The sequence below is a fragment of the Pyrus communis genome, chromosome 12, assembly GCF_041283825.1.
Source record: "Pyrus communis isolate YQ-2024b chromosome 12, ASM4128382v1, whole genome shotgun sequence".
In the NCBI taxonomy this organism is placed as follows: Eukaryota; Viridiplantae; Streptophyta; class Magnoliopsida; order Rosales; family Rosaceae; genus Pyrus; species Pyrus communis.
This window is the reverse complement of record NC_142576.1, coordinates 18700377-18713937: the sequence shown is the minus strand read 5'-3', so window position 1 is coordinate 18713937 and position 13561 is coordinate 18700377. Positions and strand designations below refer to the sequence as shown.

At 41.0% G+C, this 13561-nt stretch overlaps 2 protein-coding genes and 1 long non-coding RNA gene across 5 annotated transcripts; 1 reads left to right on the top strand and 2 right to left on the bottom strand.

Moving 5' to 3' along the window:
* The first annotated feature begins 2382 nt into the window (after positions 1-2382).
* LOC148692435 (uncharacterized) lies at positions 2383-3177 on the top strand. Its single transcript, XR_015953994.1, has 3 exons — positions 2383-2605; positions 2804-2885; positions 2989-3177. It is a non-coding gene; the product is annotated as an uncharacterized LOC148692435 (long non-coding RNA).
* A 2668-nt stretch (positions 3178-5845) lies between these two features.
* Positions 5846-7769, bottom strand: LOC137744479 (putative CCR4-associated factor 1 homolog 8). The gene has a single exon (XM_068484283.2). The coding sequence runs from the start codon at positions 7405-7407 to the stop codon at positions 6376-6378; it is 1032 nt and encodes a 343-aa protein (XP_068340384.1). The 5' UTR covers positions 7408-7769; the 3' UTR covers positions 5846-6375.
* Positions 7770-10146: 2377 nt separating this feature from the next.
* Positions 10147-12920, bottom strand: LOC137746090 (increased DNA methylation 2). 3 transcript variants are annotated; one of them, XM_068486155.2, is made up of 3 exons: positions 12793-12920; positions 10819-11865; positions 10147-10676 (listed from the first exon to the last, which is right to left on the bottom strand). In XM_068486155.2, exons 2-3 carry the CDS (start codon positions 11837-11839, stop codon positions 10417-10419), a joined length of 1281 nt encoding a protein of 426 aa, XP_068342256.2. In that variant the 5' UTR covers positions 11840-11865; positions 12793-12920; the 3' UTR covers positions 10147-10416. The 3 variants fall into 3 exon arrangements, with proteins under 3 accessions (XP_068342256.2, XP_088538273.1, XP_088538274.1); XM_088682147.1 differs by having other exon boundaries at positions 10819-11841; positions 12793-12904; XM_088682148.1 differs by having other exon boundaries at positions 10553-10691.
* Positions 12921-13561: the final 641 nt, after the last annotated feature.

The following is a 13561-nucleotide window of genomic DNA, read 5'->3' as shown; positions in this document are numbered from 1 at the left end:
AGGCTTTCTAATTTAAATAGTTTTCAACGTTGACATACTTCTTTATTTTGGTTCTTCAGATTTGAAATCAATAGACATGAGTTTGTCCACCATCAACCATTTTGGTATGAAAATTCTCTTAAATAAGAACAAAAAAAATATGAAAATACCTTAAATTTGATAAAGAAATATGCCAAAATGATTTGCAAAATTAAGCTATTTTTTGTTATTTTAGTCTTAGACAACTTATGTCACATCCCGGCCCGGGCGGGACCACTTCCCGAGCCCGACTCCACTACCGTAGCACGATATTGTCCGCTTTGGGCTTACCATTCCCTCACGGTTTTGTTTTTGGGAACTCACCAGCAACTTCCCAGTGGGTCACCCATCATGGGATTGCTCTAGCCCCTTTCTTGCTTAACTTCGGAGTTCCTAGGGAACCCGAAGCCAGTGAGCTCCCAAAAGGCCTCGTGCTAGGTAGGGATGAGAATATACATTTAAGGATCACTCCCCTGGGCGATGTGAGATGTTACAATCCACCCCCCTTAGGGGCCCGACATCCTCGTCGGCACACCACAGCCAGGTTTAGGCTTTGATACCAAATTTCACATCTCTACCTAGCACGAGGCCTTTTGGGAGCTCACTGGCTTCGGGTTCCGTAGGAACTCTGAAGTTAAACGAGAAGGGGGCTAGAGCAATCCCATGATGGGTGACCCACTGGGAAGTTGCTGGTGAGTTCCCAAAAACAAAACCGTGAGGGAATGGTAAGCCCAAAGCGGACAATATCGTGCTACGGTGGTGGAGCGGGCCCGGGAAGTGATCCGCCCCGGGCCGGGATGTGACAAATTGGTATCTGTCACATCCCGGCCTGGGGCAGAACGACTTCCCGGGCCCGCTCCACCACCGTAGCACGATATTGTCCGCTTTGGGCTTACCATTCCCTCACGGTTTTGTTTTTGGGAACTCACCAGCAACCTCCCGATGGGTCACCCATCCTGGGATTGCTCTAGCCCCTTTCTCGCTTAACTTCGAAGTTCCTACGGAACCCGAAGCCAATGAGCTCCCAAAAGGCCTCGTGCTAGGTAGGGATGGGAATATACACTTAAGGATCACTCCCCTGGGCGATGTGGGATGTCACAATCCACCCCCCTTAGGGGCCCGACGTCCTCGTCGGCACACCACGTGACCAGGGTTAGGCTCTGATACCAAATTGTCACATCCCAGCCCGGGCGGGACCACTTCCCGAGCCCGACTCCACTACCGTAGCACGATATTGTCCGCTTTGGGCTTACCATTCCCTCACGGTTTTGTTTTTGGGAACTCACCAGCAACTTCCCAGTGGGTCACCCATCATGGGATTGCTCTAGCCCCTTTCTCGCTTAACTTCGGAGTTCCTATAGAACCCGAAGCCAGTGAGCTCCCAAAAGGCCTCGTGCTAGGTAGGGATGAGAATATACATTTAAGGATCACTCCCCTGGGCGATGTGGGATGTTACAATCCACCCCCCTTAGGGGCCCGACGTCCTCGTCGGCACACCACAGCCAGGTTTAGGCTCTGATACCAAATTGTCACATCCCGGCCCTGGGCGGAACGACTTCCCGGGCCCGCTCCACCACCGTAGCACGATATTGTCCGCTTTGGGCTTACCATTCCCTCACGGTTTTGTTTTTGGGAACTCACGAGCAACCTCCCGATGGGTCACCCATCCTGGGATTGCTCTAGCCCCTTTCTCGCTTAACTTCGAAGTTCCTACGGAACCCGAAGCCAGTGAGCTCCCAAAAGGCCTCGTGCTAGGTAGGGATGAGAATATACACTTAAGGATCACTCCCCTGGACAATGTGGGATGTCACAATCCACCCCCCTTAGGGGCCCGACGTCCTCGTCGGCACACCACGCAACCAGGGTTAGGCTCTGATACCAAATGTCACATCCCGGCCCGGGAAGTGGTTCTGCCCCGGGCCGGGATGTGACAACTTACCCCAACTTACACCAACTTGCTCTAACTCTTGAGGCAAATATGATTCAATGATAAAAAAAAAAATCTAACAGTTCAAATTTAAATCCAACGGCTAAAGTAATTAAAAAATTTATTTTATGTGTTTCATATTCTTTTATAGTGTTGCACGAGTTTTATGATGCCGATTTAATGATTTTTAATATTTATTGGAATCTAAATATTTTTAGGTTAAAATATTCATAAAATTAATTTAGAATAATCTACATAATTTTTCATTTAAAAAAAATTACTTTAAGAAAAAAATTATTCTAAATTCACTTTTATAATCGGGCTAAAAATTTAACCCATAAAATTTTTTTATGAAGGGGAATAATTATTTTTGAGATAAAACGTCTATTTGAAATGTTGGGTCTATTTGAAGGGACGTGTTGTCTCCGCCTTCAACCGGGTCTCCCCCGATTCGATTCAGTGCCGGCTTAGCCACAGATGAAGTACTCGACAAGCATAGCATACTGTCGTGTCGTAGAAGGTGTAAGTGCCATTGGAAGTGTTAAATTTGAGTAATAATTCGAATAGCAAAATGTGGGAATTTTGGCAGAGCAAACTCAAGAATACGGTGGTGATGCCTTGTTTATGTGCGGATGTTAAGAAAATCAAATGCTTATTTAGGTTGGTTGGAGCCTTTTATTTTTCTATCTGTTGATTGAGTGAAGAAATATGTTGTGAAAAACTTGCATTAGATGTTCTGGTTATGCTAATGTTAACTGAGTTATTTCATCCTTTTGGAAACCTTCACCGCACGGCACCATATAGTATTACTACTTGGATCCCAACTGTTTACCTCTTTTCTCTTGTTGATAACTCTAGATGTGCAGTCGAGGAAATGTAAATACCTACAACGACTTGATGGATAATGGAGGCGAGACATGGTTACAGATTTGCAGCAACGGTAGGGACTTCATTATCATATGAGCTTTCTTTTCTCAACTCGTGTAATTACGTACTAGACTTAATAGTTCATCCATCTATTTAGATGCTTTGTCTTCTTGCAGGGGTCATATTTTACCAAAGTGATTGGAACCCAACACTGGATCTACAAGCAATGGATCGATCATAGAGCCATCGGTTGGGTCGTGCAAAAGCTCAAAGTTTTTGTTTGCTAAATCCATTCCAGCCGTAGACTTTCTGGTTTCTTTAGAGCCATTTGTTTGTGGGGTTCTCTGGAGACGCCATGCATGCTTGTATGGTATCTCTCTTGTTCCCTCTTTACGTAGTCATTTAATCAAGTTATTAGTTTAACTGAAATGTGTTCTACTTAGTCATTTAATCAAGTTTGCCCAGATTCTGGAGGGTGGGAGCTATATTGGGTGCCTGGAGAATCCACCAAAATGTTGTACTGGGGCCAGCATGCAGTTGATTTGCATTTCGAATTAGCTGCTGATATTGGTTGATATCACTGAAGGAAGATTTGTGAAAAACTAGTTCATTTGAGCAACATCAACAACATGCAATTAACAATTAAAAGGCGGAATCATGTTTATATGCACTCAAAAACAAAACTTAACCCATGAACTTCAAAGCCTAGTAGATAGGTGAACCAAGACTCAACTCAAAACAAAGTGAGTTGAGAAATCAATACCTTTGTAGATTCCTCTTTGCATAAGCAAAGGCTAATCACCCAAAGAGAGGGCCTTCATTCCTTGCATCTTAGATCCATGGATTTGGATGGATGAAAAGGTTTCTCCAAGTTCCCAAAATTGAGAACCTCTAAGTCTCCACACCAAGGCATATTGTAGAAGAAATGAGTGACCTTGGAGGAGTTTGATTGCTAGATGATCCCTCCAAGGTGGCCGGCCTCTTTGAGAGCAAAGGGAGGTTTGTGTTCTCATCTTTACTCCTAAGAAAACCCTAAGGATGAAATGGCTATAAAGATGTCTTTATACCACCTCACAATGGAGTGGCAAATTTGCAATTAAGCCAAGTTCACTACCCTCCTCTAAATGGCCGGCCTAAGGGGATTTATTGGGCTATTTGGGTCTTTGTGAATAATTATTCATTAAGCTGTCATATAACTTAAGTCAATGAACTTGACGTTCGAAGCCCATTGGGCCTTAAGGTCCAAAACTATCCCGAGGTCTTTAACGAACTTATTCGTTTGATTAATTAACATATTAATTAATCCTTGCCATAAATAATTAAACCATTTAATTATTCTTACTCATCTTCGTTGAATCTTCAATCTCTACCTTACACGGTGTACGATCCATTAGGTTCCTTTTAGCGAGGCAGTGGGTGATTCAAACTCTTTCAAATCGATTGTGAATTGAAACTTACTTTCAATTCTCCCGTTAGTGATAATACACTTTTAGGGCTTCCACAAATCATGGTTGATGCCTAGCAGCATGTCATGGTTACCCAAGCTAATCAGAAGAGGTAGAGAACCTATGCAGTTTTAGGATTACAAATGCAATACGGTCTTTCTCTAATACAATACTCTTGACCACATTGTTTGGTTTGATAGTTTATTCATGTCTACTATCCAATGTAAGTCTTGTGCTTATATGATTACCTTGAATGTGATTTGGAACACATTCCTAAATCTCATTCATACTTTGGCCAAAGATTCTTAATCATATCATAGAGTATTCTCCCTCAAACAGTTTGAAGGTTAGAGATCCCTTGTTGCGCATTCACTTGCCTCCATGGCTAAGTGGCTTAACCCCAACGATGCCATGGACACCCTCCTGATGGAGTGACTTTGACATAATCAAAGATTAAGGACCTAACCACAAGACAACTGTGATGCCTCAGGTCAAAAGACTAATTTGCATTATCCCAACCATGAGTTCTCATGTGACATGAATATGAGAACTCTTCGTTGATCGTGTTCAGTGAACTCATTCTCTATTGAGCACCTACGTACTTGTCTTGATGTCACACACACCAATGACTCGAGACTAGTCACTCTCCCTGAGAGAAGACATAGCACGTACTGATCTTAACGGACTGTCAATGCCCAATTGACAATCCTATGATCAGGAACGTTTAGGATGTGTCAACGAAAGAATGGTCTCATGAATCTAACTTCTTTAGATCACATTCTTCCAATCACATATTCCTTGGACTTATTGTTTAAGCATATAACATTTATATGAGACGGCTCAAACAATAATGTTTGCCCTTAATATTAAACTAGATTAGTTTAACATGTGAAATGTCCATAAAGTATCATCATATGATTGGTTTTAGGGCACATTTCCAACAATCACGTCTTAATGTCAAACATGTATGTGGCTGCTGGAGGGTGGAACTTTGTCGATAAGGTGAGGAAGTGAAAAAGAGGCGTCAAGAAAATAGCTGCCTACATCTCAGTTGAATGTAACGGAAACTTCCAAATGTTCTATGTTGGAGACCGGTTGCCAGAGTCAGCAGAAATATATAAGAAGTTTAAGGCCTTATTGAGAAAAGTGAAGAGTATGGGTTACATTCCGAATAACAGTTCTATGTTTCATGGTATGGACATGGAGGAAAAAGAAGCAATGCTGACAAAGTGAAAAGCTTGCCGTTGCATCGTCTTATAAATCTAAGAATTGAAACCCCCGTTAGGGTGGTGAAAATTTGAGGGTGTGCGATGAGATGACTGCCATAGTTTTTGTAAATTTGTTTTGAAGGCTATCAAAAGCTAGATTGTCATGAGAGATAAAAGTCAGTTTCATCATTTTAGAAATAGAGATTGTTCGTGCAACAACTTTTGGTGATGACTTGGAATTTATTAAGGTACAGAGGCTTCAGTTTCACAGTAATAAAAGAAGATGGAAGGTACTTTCCCACTTACTGCAGAGATTAAAGGTTTGAATGTAGATTTAGGGTTGAAGATTCACACAAGGTTGCAACTGATGGTGGGAGCATGGAGGACCTTCAGAGTGCAGTCTATCCAAAGAGGAAGATCTTCAGAAGGAGAACATAATTGAACTGAAGCAGTTGGCGGCACAGCAATCAACCTGACAACTAAGTTTCGGAAAGATGTTCTGGTTGAGAAAATAGCCGAAAAGCTTGGCTGTTGTTAATTTTAGACCTTGGTGTACAGATTTGTTTTTCTCTATTGTCTCTCCATTTTGTTCGGAATAGGTCAGATTTGCACTAGCTACCGTTTTGTTCACAAACTTTTACTTTCACATTTGAGATTCTGTATAGCGCATACAAGATTTGTTGAAACAAGTTTCTGCTGAGAGTAAATGGATTATGTTTTGTATGTAAATGTGCACTTGTTATTCAATCAAGTTGAATAAAAGGAATGGAAATAAGAAAATTGAACTGATTGAAATAAACTTGTATTCCATTAACCGAATGAATGAATGAATGAATTACAATGTATGGACAATTACAAGAGTGTTACAAATATGGATATCATATGAACTATATATTCTAACAACATTAATTCACATGTGAATGTGGTTTTCAGGAAGGGCTTGAGGCAAAGCAGGAAAAGGACTACATGGACGCCGATGCAGAAACACGGGAGGAGGATGACGGTAAAGCATAACTGGGGCGGCATGATGGCGGCTCTGGCATGATTGATCACGGGAGAAGGGGTGGCGGATGAGAATGACGGGTCTTGTGGGGAACGCAGGGACAAGAATCACCGAATGAGGAGGAGCTCTGTGTACAGTGTGTACAGAGGAACAAAGATACTTAGAAGCACCACAAATCTTGGGACTAAGACTGTAGAGAAATCCCTCGTACATTCCAGGCTTCAACCCAAATTGACTCCTCATCTTCAGGAATAACTCAGCCGTCAACAGACTGTCGGAACCCGCTTGATGGGCATCCCCGCAACGCTGCACTCCGAGGATTGTTGCCATCCTTTCGAGCCCAATTTCGCCCCCAAATAGGCCCGGGCAGTACTTGGCCATAAACTTCAAGTCGTAGACCCTCTCGAACAAACGACCTGCCACCTTTGCGAACTCAGTGGGGGAGCTGGGGATGGTCTTCCTCGTCACCAGCTTCATTACATAGGCCGAGTCGTAGAGGCCGTGGAAGCTCACCCATACAAGCCGCCCCCTGTGCACCCTTAAAATCTCAACGAAACCCTCCACAAAAATATCCGAATCGATGCCGAACTTCCCAAATTTCTCGAGATCCAAGCCATTGGCTTTGAGGAGGGCGATGGATTCTGGAACATGGGGGTCGGTTTCCTCGTCAAAACCCCGAAAGTTGAACTCCCAGGTACCGCCGACGTTGCCGCGGTCGTCGAACAGGGTGATACCCAGTTGGATGAGTTTGAGAGAATCGACGTTAAATGCGAGATCTTGGTAACGGAGGCCCTCGGAAGCGCCTCTGGGGGTGTTGCGGAGAAACCCCGGAAATTCGGTGTCGAACGAGACGATCGGAAAACGGCAGAGACACCGATCGACGGAGGCGAGTTCTTGCTCAAAATTGTGGGTCCAAACAGATGTAAGTTTCTTCCTCATCGCTTTGTTCTTAGAAGTAACCAGATTGGTATTGCGATCAAATCGATGGAGATTGAAGGAGAAGAATGAATTACTCAGAAGAATGAATGACGATCGAAGGAAGAAGAAGACAGTTGTTTTTTCTGCTCTCTATATCTCTCTCTCTGGCAGTAGCAAGTAGCAATTGTTTGTAAGAACTCCAATCTTTCCTTTTTATAGGTTAAATCATCGAATCCCAGGAGGAGAAGGAGACTCAGACCGCTTATGTTACCGTTACGCGTTAGGATTTGCCTCCAATTTGAAACTTTGGCGTCAAAGTAGCGCCGTGTGCTACTTTAATTACCAATTTGTCCTTTCTTAAATTACTATTTTCTTTTGTACTCGTCTCACTAATGTAGTTCACTTCACTCTAATTTCTCATTTATAATCTTGTTCTCTACTTGCACACTTGTTCATTTTTTCCTTTGATTTTCTTTACATTATTCGATTTAGTGGTTAGAATTAAACATGGATGGATGTACGAAGAGAAAACAAAGTTTGTGTAAATTAGTACCCATACTATTTTAGGAGAATATTTTTGCTCACCATCCTCAAGTGATAGTGATACTTATCATCTTATTTATCACTGTTAGATGAGTTTAAATTTCAAGATCTGTATAGTAGATAGACACAAATCTAAAAATTGAAACTCACCCAACGAAAATAAATATTCATCACCATTGTATTTTCGTTTTCTATTTCAAATGAGTATTACTCTTAGATCAGCATATTCATGAGTAGCGATAGCAGGGTTTTGCCCAAAATTAGATTTTGATCTAGGTGTTTTAGGGTTTCCCTACAACGCCCAAATGAAATTGAAAATGGGTTATCGGATCTCCTATTGTGTTCATAGTTGGGTACTGCAATAAAAAGTTAAATTTTAAGTGTTGATTTCATTACTTTGCTTACTATCTGTTTAAGACCTTTTGTTTATCCTTAACCCTTCATTGTTAGCCAATACCTGAGCCCCGTTCCAACCCTTAAACTTTTATCTTGATTGTTGTGTGTTTGAATATGTGGAGTTGGAAATTAGTATGAGCATATAGGATCCCTGATTCTCGCTTCTAAGAAGTGACATTTAGTTTATGAGATCATATATATACGAAGTATTAGTAATTCCAGAAAGTGCCTTCATTTTTATAACATATGTAAGTGTTAATCTACATGTTTACATCAATCTTCTCACGTATACTTAGTATAGAGAGTGTAGCTAGAAAATCTGTATGACAATAGAGAGGATATCCGGTGAGGAATTTGTTAAATTCTCTAAGACGTGTTACTACTTTCAAATGTTGATTTAATTGATTAATGGCGAGCTAGTGAGTGGTTGCTGGGGTTAATTATAAGCTCAAGAGTAAGATGGCTAAAATCTATGTAAGGACTACGTAGTGATTTTTTACATGTCATGGTTCGTTGGAAATCCCTGAGGCAATTGTTGGATGGTTTAGGTTTTTGTTTTGTTTTCTTTGTTTTGCTTGGGGATTAGCAAAAGATAAGTGTGGGGGAATTTGACAGGAGCATACTTATACGACCTTGTTATCTTATTTGTTTTCATTTACTTAGTCAATTTCCATTTGTTATAGTGATTTAAGTTATATTTCGTTTTATTGTAGGTTTAGTTGGTAAAGTTGACAATTAGAGGTCAAATGGAGCAACTAGAAGCAGTTTTGGACTTGGATTGGATAACATGCGTGGATAGCATATGGGCGAGACGTTTTTTGAGTTTAGAAGGTGTTAATCATGTGCTAAAATCTGGAGGAATTAAAGTTGAGACTTGGAAGACAAGGAATTAAGGTGTTAAACATGTACTAAAATCTGGAGGAATTAAAGTTGAGACTTGAAAGATAAGGAATTGCACAACGAAGATGAGTCCTAGTTGGAGTGTAACACTATTAGGAGATAAGCAGTTTATGTGCACCTTATCTTATTAATTTTTTGTTTTTTGTTTTTTTTTTCCGGAAACAAAGTACGATGTTCATTAGGTAAACAAAGAATACATACATCTTGAGGATAGTGTACTCACTAGGCCTCGATAAAAACCTTGCCGGGGCTTTCAACCCGGTCTAACGAAAAGAATGTCCCGAACAAATTGGAAGCTATCCTCAAATGAACAATCAACGTCAATGAAACAATAAATTACAATCCATCCTTGACTAATATAACCTAAATCAAATCTGGAGGTTCCTCAAACCACATACACTCCTAAGAGCTACTAAGACCCATCCTAGCAAGACGATGCGCCGCCTCATTTCCTTCCCGTTGAACAAGGTTGATCATCGAGTGCGGCATTCCTGCAATAAAGCATCTCAAGTCGTTGACAATCGGTCCAAACACTCTCCAACTGTTTCTTTAGAGTCCTAAAACAAGTCTAGCCGCACGATTACTTTCCCTTTAAGATTCAGCCGTGCCCCATTTAGGGTTGAACGCCCAATTCACATACACATAAGCTCTTCTCTCTCTTTGTCGTTCCTCTCTCTCACCCACTCCCAATTTATTTTGTAATTTTGAAATTCTAGAAACTCTTGCTAGTTCGATCGAAATACTCAAAATTTTCAGTATTGGCAATAATTTGGACCTGTCGGAACTTAACTTGGAACCCCCCATGTCAGTTGAAGGGTGGGCGTAGGGTTTAGCCCTCCCTTCTTTTGCATCCAAATTCGGATTCATCTCCGTGTAATTTAAATTAGATCAGAACATCGCTGGATCCTCCGTCCCTCCCTATTGTCCAAATAAGTTGGAAATTCATGCATCATTTTTTCAACCATTTTCTCTAGTTACCATATTACAGGGTTAAATATTTATTAGGCTGCCATTTTACCCGTGCCTCAGTTGATATCGCGCATTGAGGATCTAATGACGATAGCAGCTGAGGCACTTGCAACATTTTGCAGACATCAATTCAATGACAATATCACGCAACGGAATTTGGCAAGAACAGAACTCCTTATGTCAGTGTTCCTAACAAATATACAGCGGCTCACTAAACTTCAGCTACGCATACTTACTACTGACATCTTTTCGTTTCATCACAATTCCCTCCAGAATTCCATCCGTCCCAAAATTACCAGAAAACTGCTGCGGATTAACTGGACCAGGTAGCTGAAACGAGATAGAAAACTGCCCAGAAGGGCAAAGATTCTGTGTTTGCATTTCAAACATCTGAGAGTACCTGTGGACTGTCTTCTCGCCTGTTACCGTCACTCCTCTTATCAATACTTGGCCCTCATTTTCAACTTCACAGCTGAATTCCCCTGCGGATCATCGCTCTACATCATTTGATTACGTATAAAAGTGGTAGTATCAAAGAGGCAATACAGGTGGCCACAGAGATAAGTATGTGACTGCGATATGAGAGAGATACAAGAGATATCTAAGTTGTAAAGAGAAACTTACTTTCATCTCTTCTCACTCCAGGAAGAGATACACGAAACAGGTAGGAGTCATCACATTCTCCAATGTCAATGAGCCCTATCGTTGGTCCCACCTTCGCCATTGCCGCACTCCCAGTCAATGCAAATCCATCTCTTGTGGCAGCTACAATATTGGACAACTCTTTTTTAGTTGGAAGAGAAGGAAGAAAAATCATAGCACGATCAAGTTTCTCCACAGGCTCAGAGGTTTTTTTATTTGTGTGCGGGGACATATAACTACGCATCATAGGAGTACCACTATCTGGAACGGTACTGATAGGTGCTTCAACATGCATAGGTTTCAGAGGATCCTTCAATTCCATGAGATCCTCTAAATGTTTTGTTCCCCTAGAACTTTGGCAAGAACTAGCGGGAGGTGACTCACCATTGGACTTCGGCTCCTGCTCCAACACATTATATAAAACACTTCCATCAGGAACAGTATGCAGCTTTGCAGCATCTCTATCCAGAAGAAAATCCTCCAGTCCAGTAAGCCTCTTAAATCGTTCGATATCCTTTGGCTTAATGTAATATATTTCTGGGTTATGAATAAATACAATGTTCTCAAAGATATCATCTTTGTTATTGAACTGTGAATGGGGGTGGAGGAGAAGAGGAAAGAGATCTGTAAACTGAGGGTAATTGGCTGTGGCATCTTCTCTATGGGTACGGAGGCTACCATGGAAGAACTGGCTTAACAAAGGTAATTTAGCAATGGCAGATTGGTCAGCCTTCCGAAGAACATAATAGTACACCTGCTCTACCTCTGCCATTTTCAGGCGGGAGCCACCTAGTTGCTCAATAGTATATGGTGGAAGTCGCTCAGCTATTCTCTGCAACACCGACTTTGATGGCCTCTCTCCTTTAAGATCAGGCCCAAAGTAGGTACCGATAATGAAGTACAAGAGAAAGCGCTGATCATCATTTGCCATCCTACTTTGAAAATTGTTAAAATCTAACCCTGAGGCAGGATTAGATCCTGTCGCCTGAGACGAGCCATCCATCACTGCTGGGGATTAAAATTTAGAATCTGCAACAAGCTCAAATATAGTAGGATCATATAATCAAGCAATTACTGTGACAGTGAAAATATTTCAAAGTTTTATTTCTCTGTGAGACAAATGAATATGGTGCCATCCTTGTTCCAGACCAGCCAATGTTTTCACTTACGTGGCTTAGCACTCAATCTTTCTCCACATACCCCGCAACCAACCCACTCACACATAAGAACTCACCAATAGCATACTCTAACAAATACAGTCCTTCTTGAAGATTACCCCTATCTCTCTCACCCACACAAAGCAGATGAAGCGCAAGAAATGACAATGTAGTTCGCATAGAACACCATTATTAACGGAATTCATATGTAGAATGTCTTAATAACCACTAATATGGCAAAGGAAAACAATCTGATCGAGAAACGAAAGAAAGGAAACGACTGAGGACCCAGATTCAGCATGCAACAGTTGCAGTGTCTTTCGAAAAGCATCAGTGAAAAAACTGACAATGAAATTCTACATGAAATATATAGACTGGAGAAACCCACATGCAAATCCCAAAGAAGCATTTCATTTCAGGCTAATCCTGTGCATATGAGTGGCAAGAAATAAAGAGTTAAACATATGCAATTCATCGAACACTTATCAGACAAGTTTTCACATGCATTATCATCACAACAATTTCCATAATTTTTTTACCAAATTGCAATAAAAGTAACTTGGTTAACCAAGTAAACAAATTAGTGAAATAAAACCCAGGAATTATTAAACCCAATTGGTCTTAAACCATTTCGGAATCATGGAAATTAATTAATGAGAGAAAAGAACAAAAATCAAGCTACCCATTTGCTGCAATGCAGAATCAAAAACAGAGAGGGAGAGAGAGGGGGAGAGAGAAATTTGCTTAAAAATAAACCCAAAAGAGTAAAATTAAGGAAGAGAGAGGAAATGAAGGATACCGGTTGCCTGAGTGGAGGAGGACCGGAGGAGCCGCTTCCGCCTGGAGAAAAAGAAGTCGTGGAGAGATGAGCGTCAGAGAGGAAGGCGGAATTGGTTATCGCGTCAGTTTACTGCTTTTAGCAGCTGGATGAATAGTGGTTGTAAATTATTGAACACTGTAAGGGTAGCTTTGGAATTAGCTGTGTCATTTGACTATGGTCAAGCTGGGCTGAAATGCTTTTTGTATTTTTGGGCTCCACTAGGATTAGTCTTAACCTTCCGAGTGTAGGAATATTTATACTAACTATCTTCAAGTGATAGTGTTGCTCAACGTCTTATTTATCATAATTTGATGAGTTTAAATTTTGAAATCTGTGCAATGGATAGACAATCTTAAAATTTAAACTCTTCCGGGGTGTGTGCGATACCATAGGATTTGGTAAAACAAATTGGCCAAGTAGTTAAGATTTTTCTCTTCCTCCATTATATCCGGGGTTCAAACCCTCCTCCTTCCTATTTTGTATAAAATTACTAGTAGAATATGATTCGTAAACAAAGACAAGGTATTGCAATTGACACCCACTGGTTATATGTTTCTACCCACCTTGTATATCATGAACATTTTCATTAATAAATGGACGGATCTAACAGCACAAAAACGTTGATAAAGTTCATTCCAAAATGCCTAAAAGTGTCCTCGAATGAATGGCTAGTCAATCTCCTTGAAGCGCAAACTCACCAAGACTCGTGTGTTCTCAAATATATGAGTGAGTCACAAGTCACTAACTC

Excerpts from the sequence above, each read along its gene's own strand:
- LOC137744479 (XM_068484283.2), bottom strand. The coding sequence starts at position 7,407 with ATGAGGAAGAAACTTACATCTGTTTGGACCCACAATTTTGAGCAAGAA.
- LOC137746090 (XM_068486155.2), bottom strand. The coding sequence starts at position 11,839 with ATGGATGGCTCGTCTCAGGCGACAGGATCTAATCCTGCCTCAGGGTTA. Across the intron at positions 10,677-10,818 it reads TGGAGTGAGAAGAGATGAAA|GGGAATTCAGCTGTGAAGTT; the intron begins GTAAGTTTCTCT and ends GATGATCCGCAG.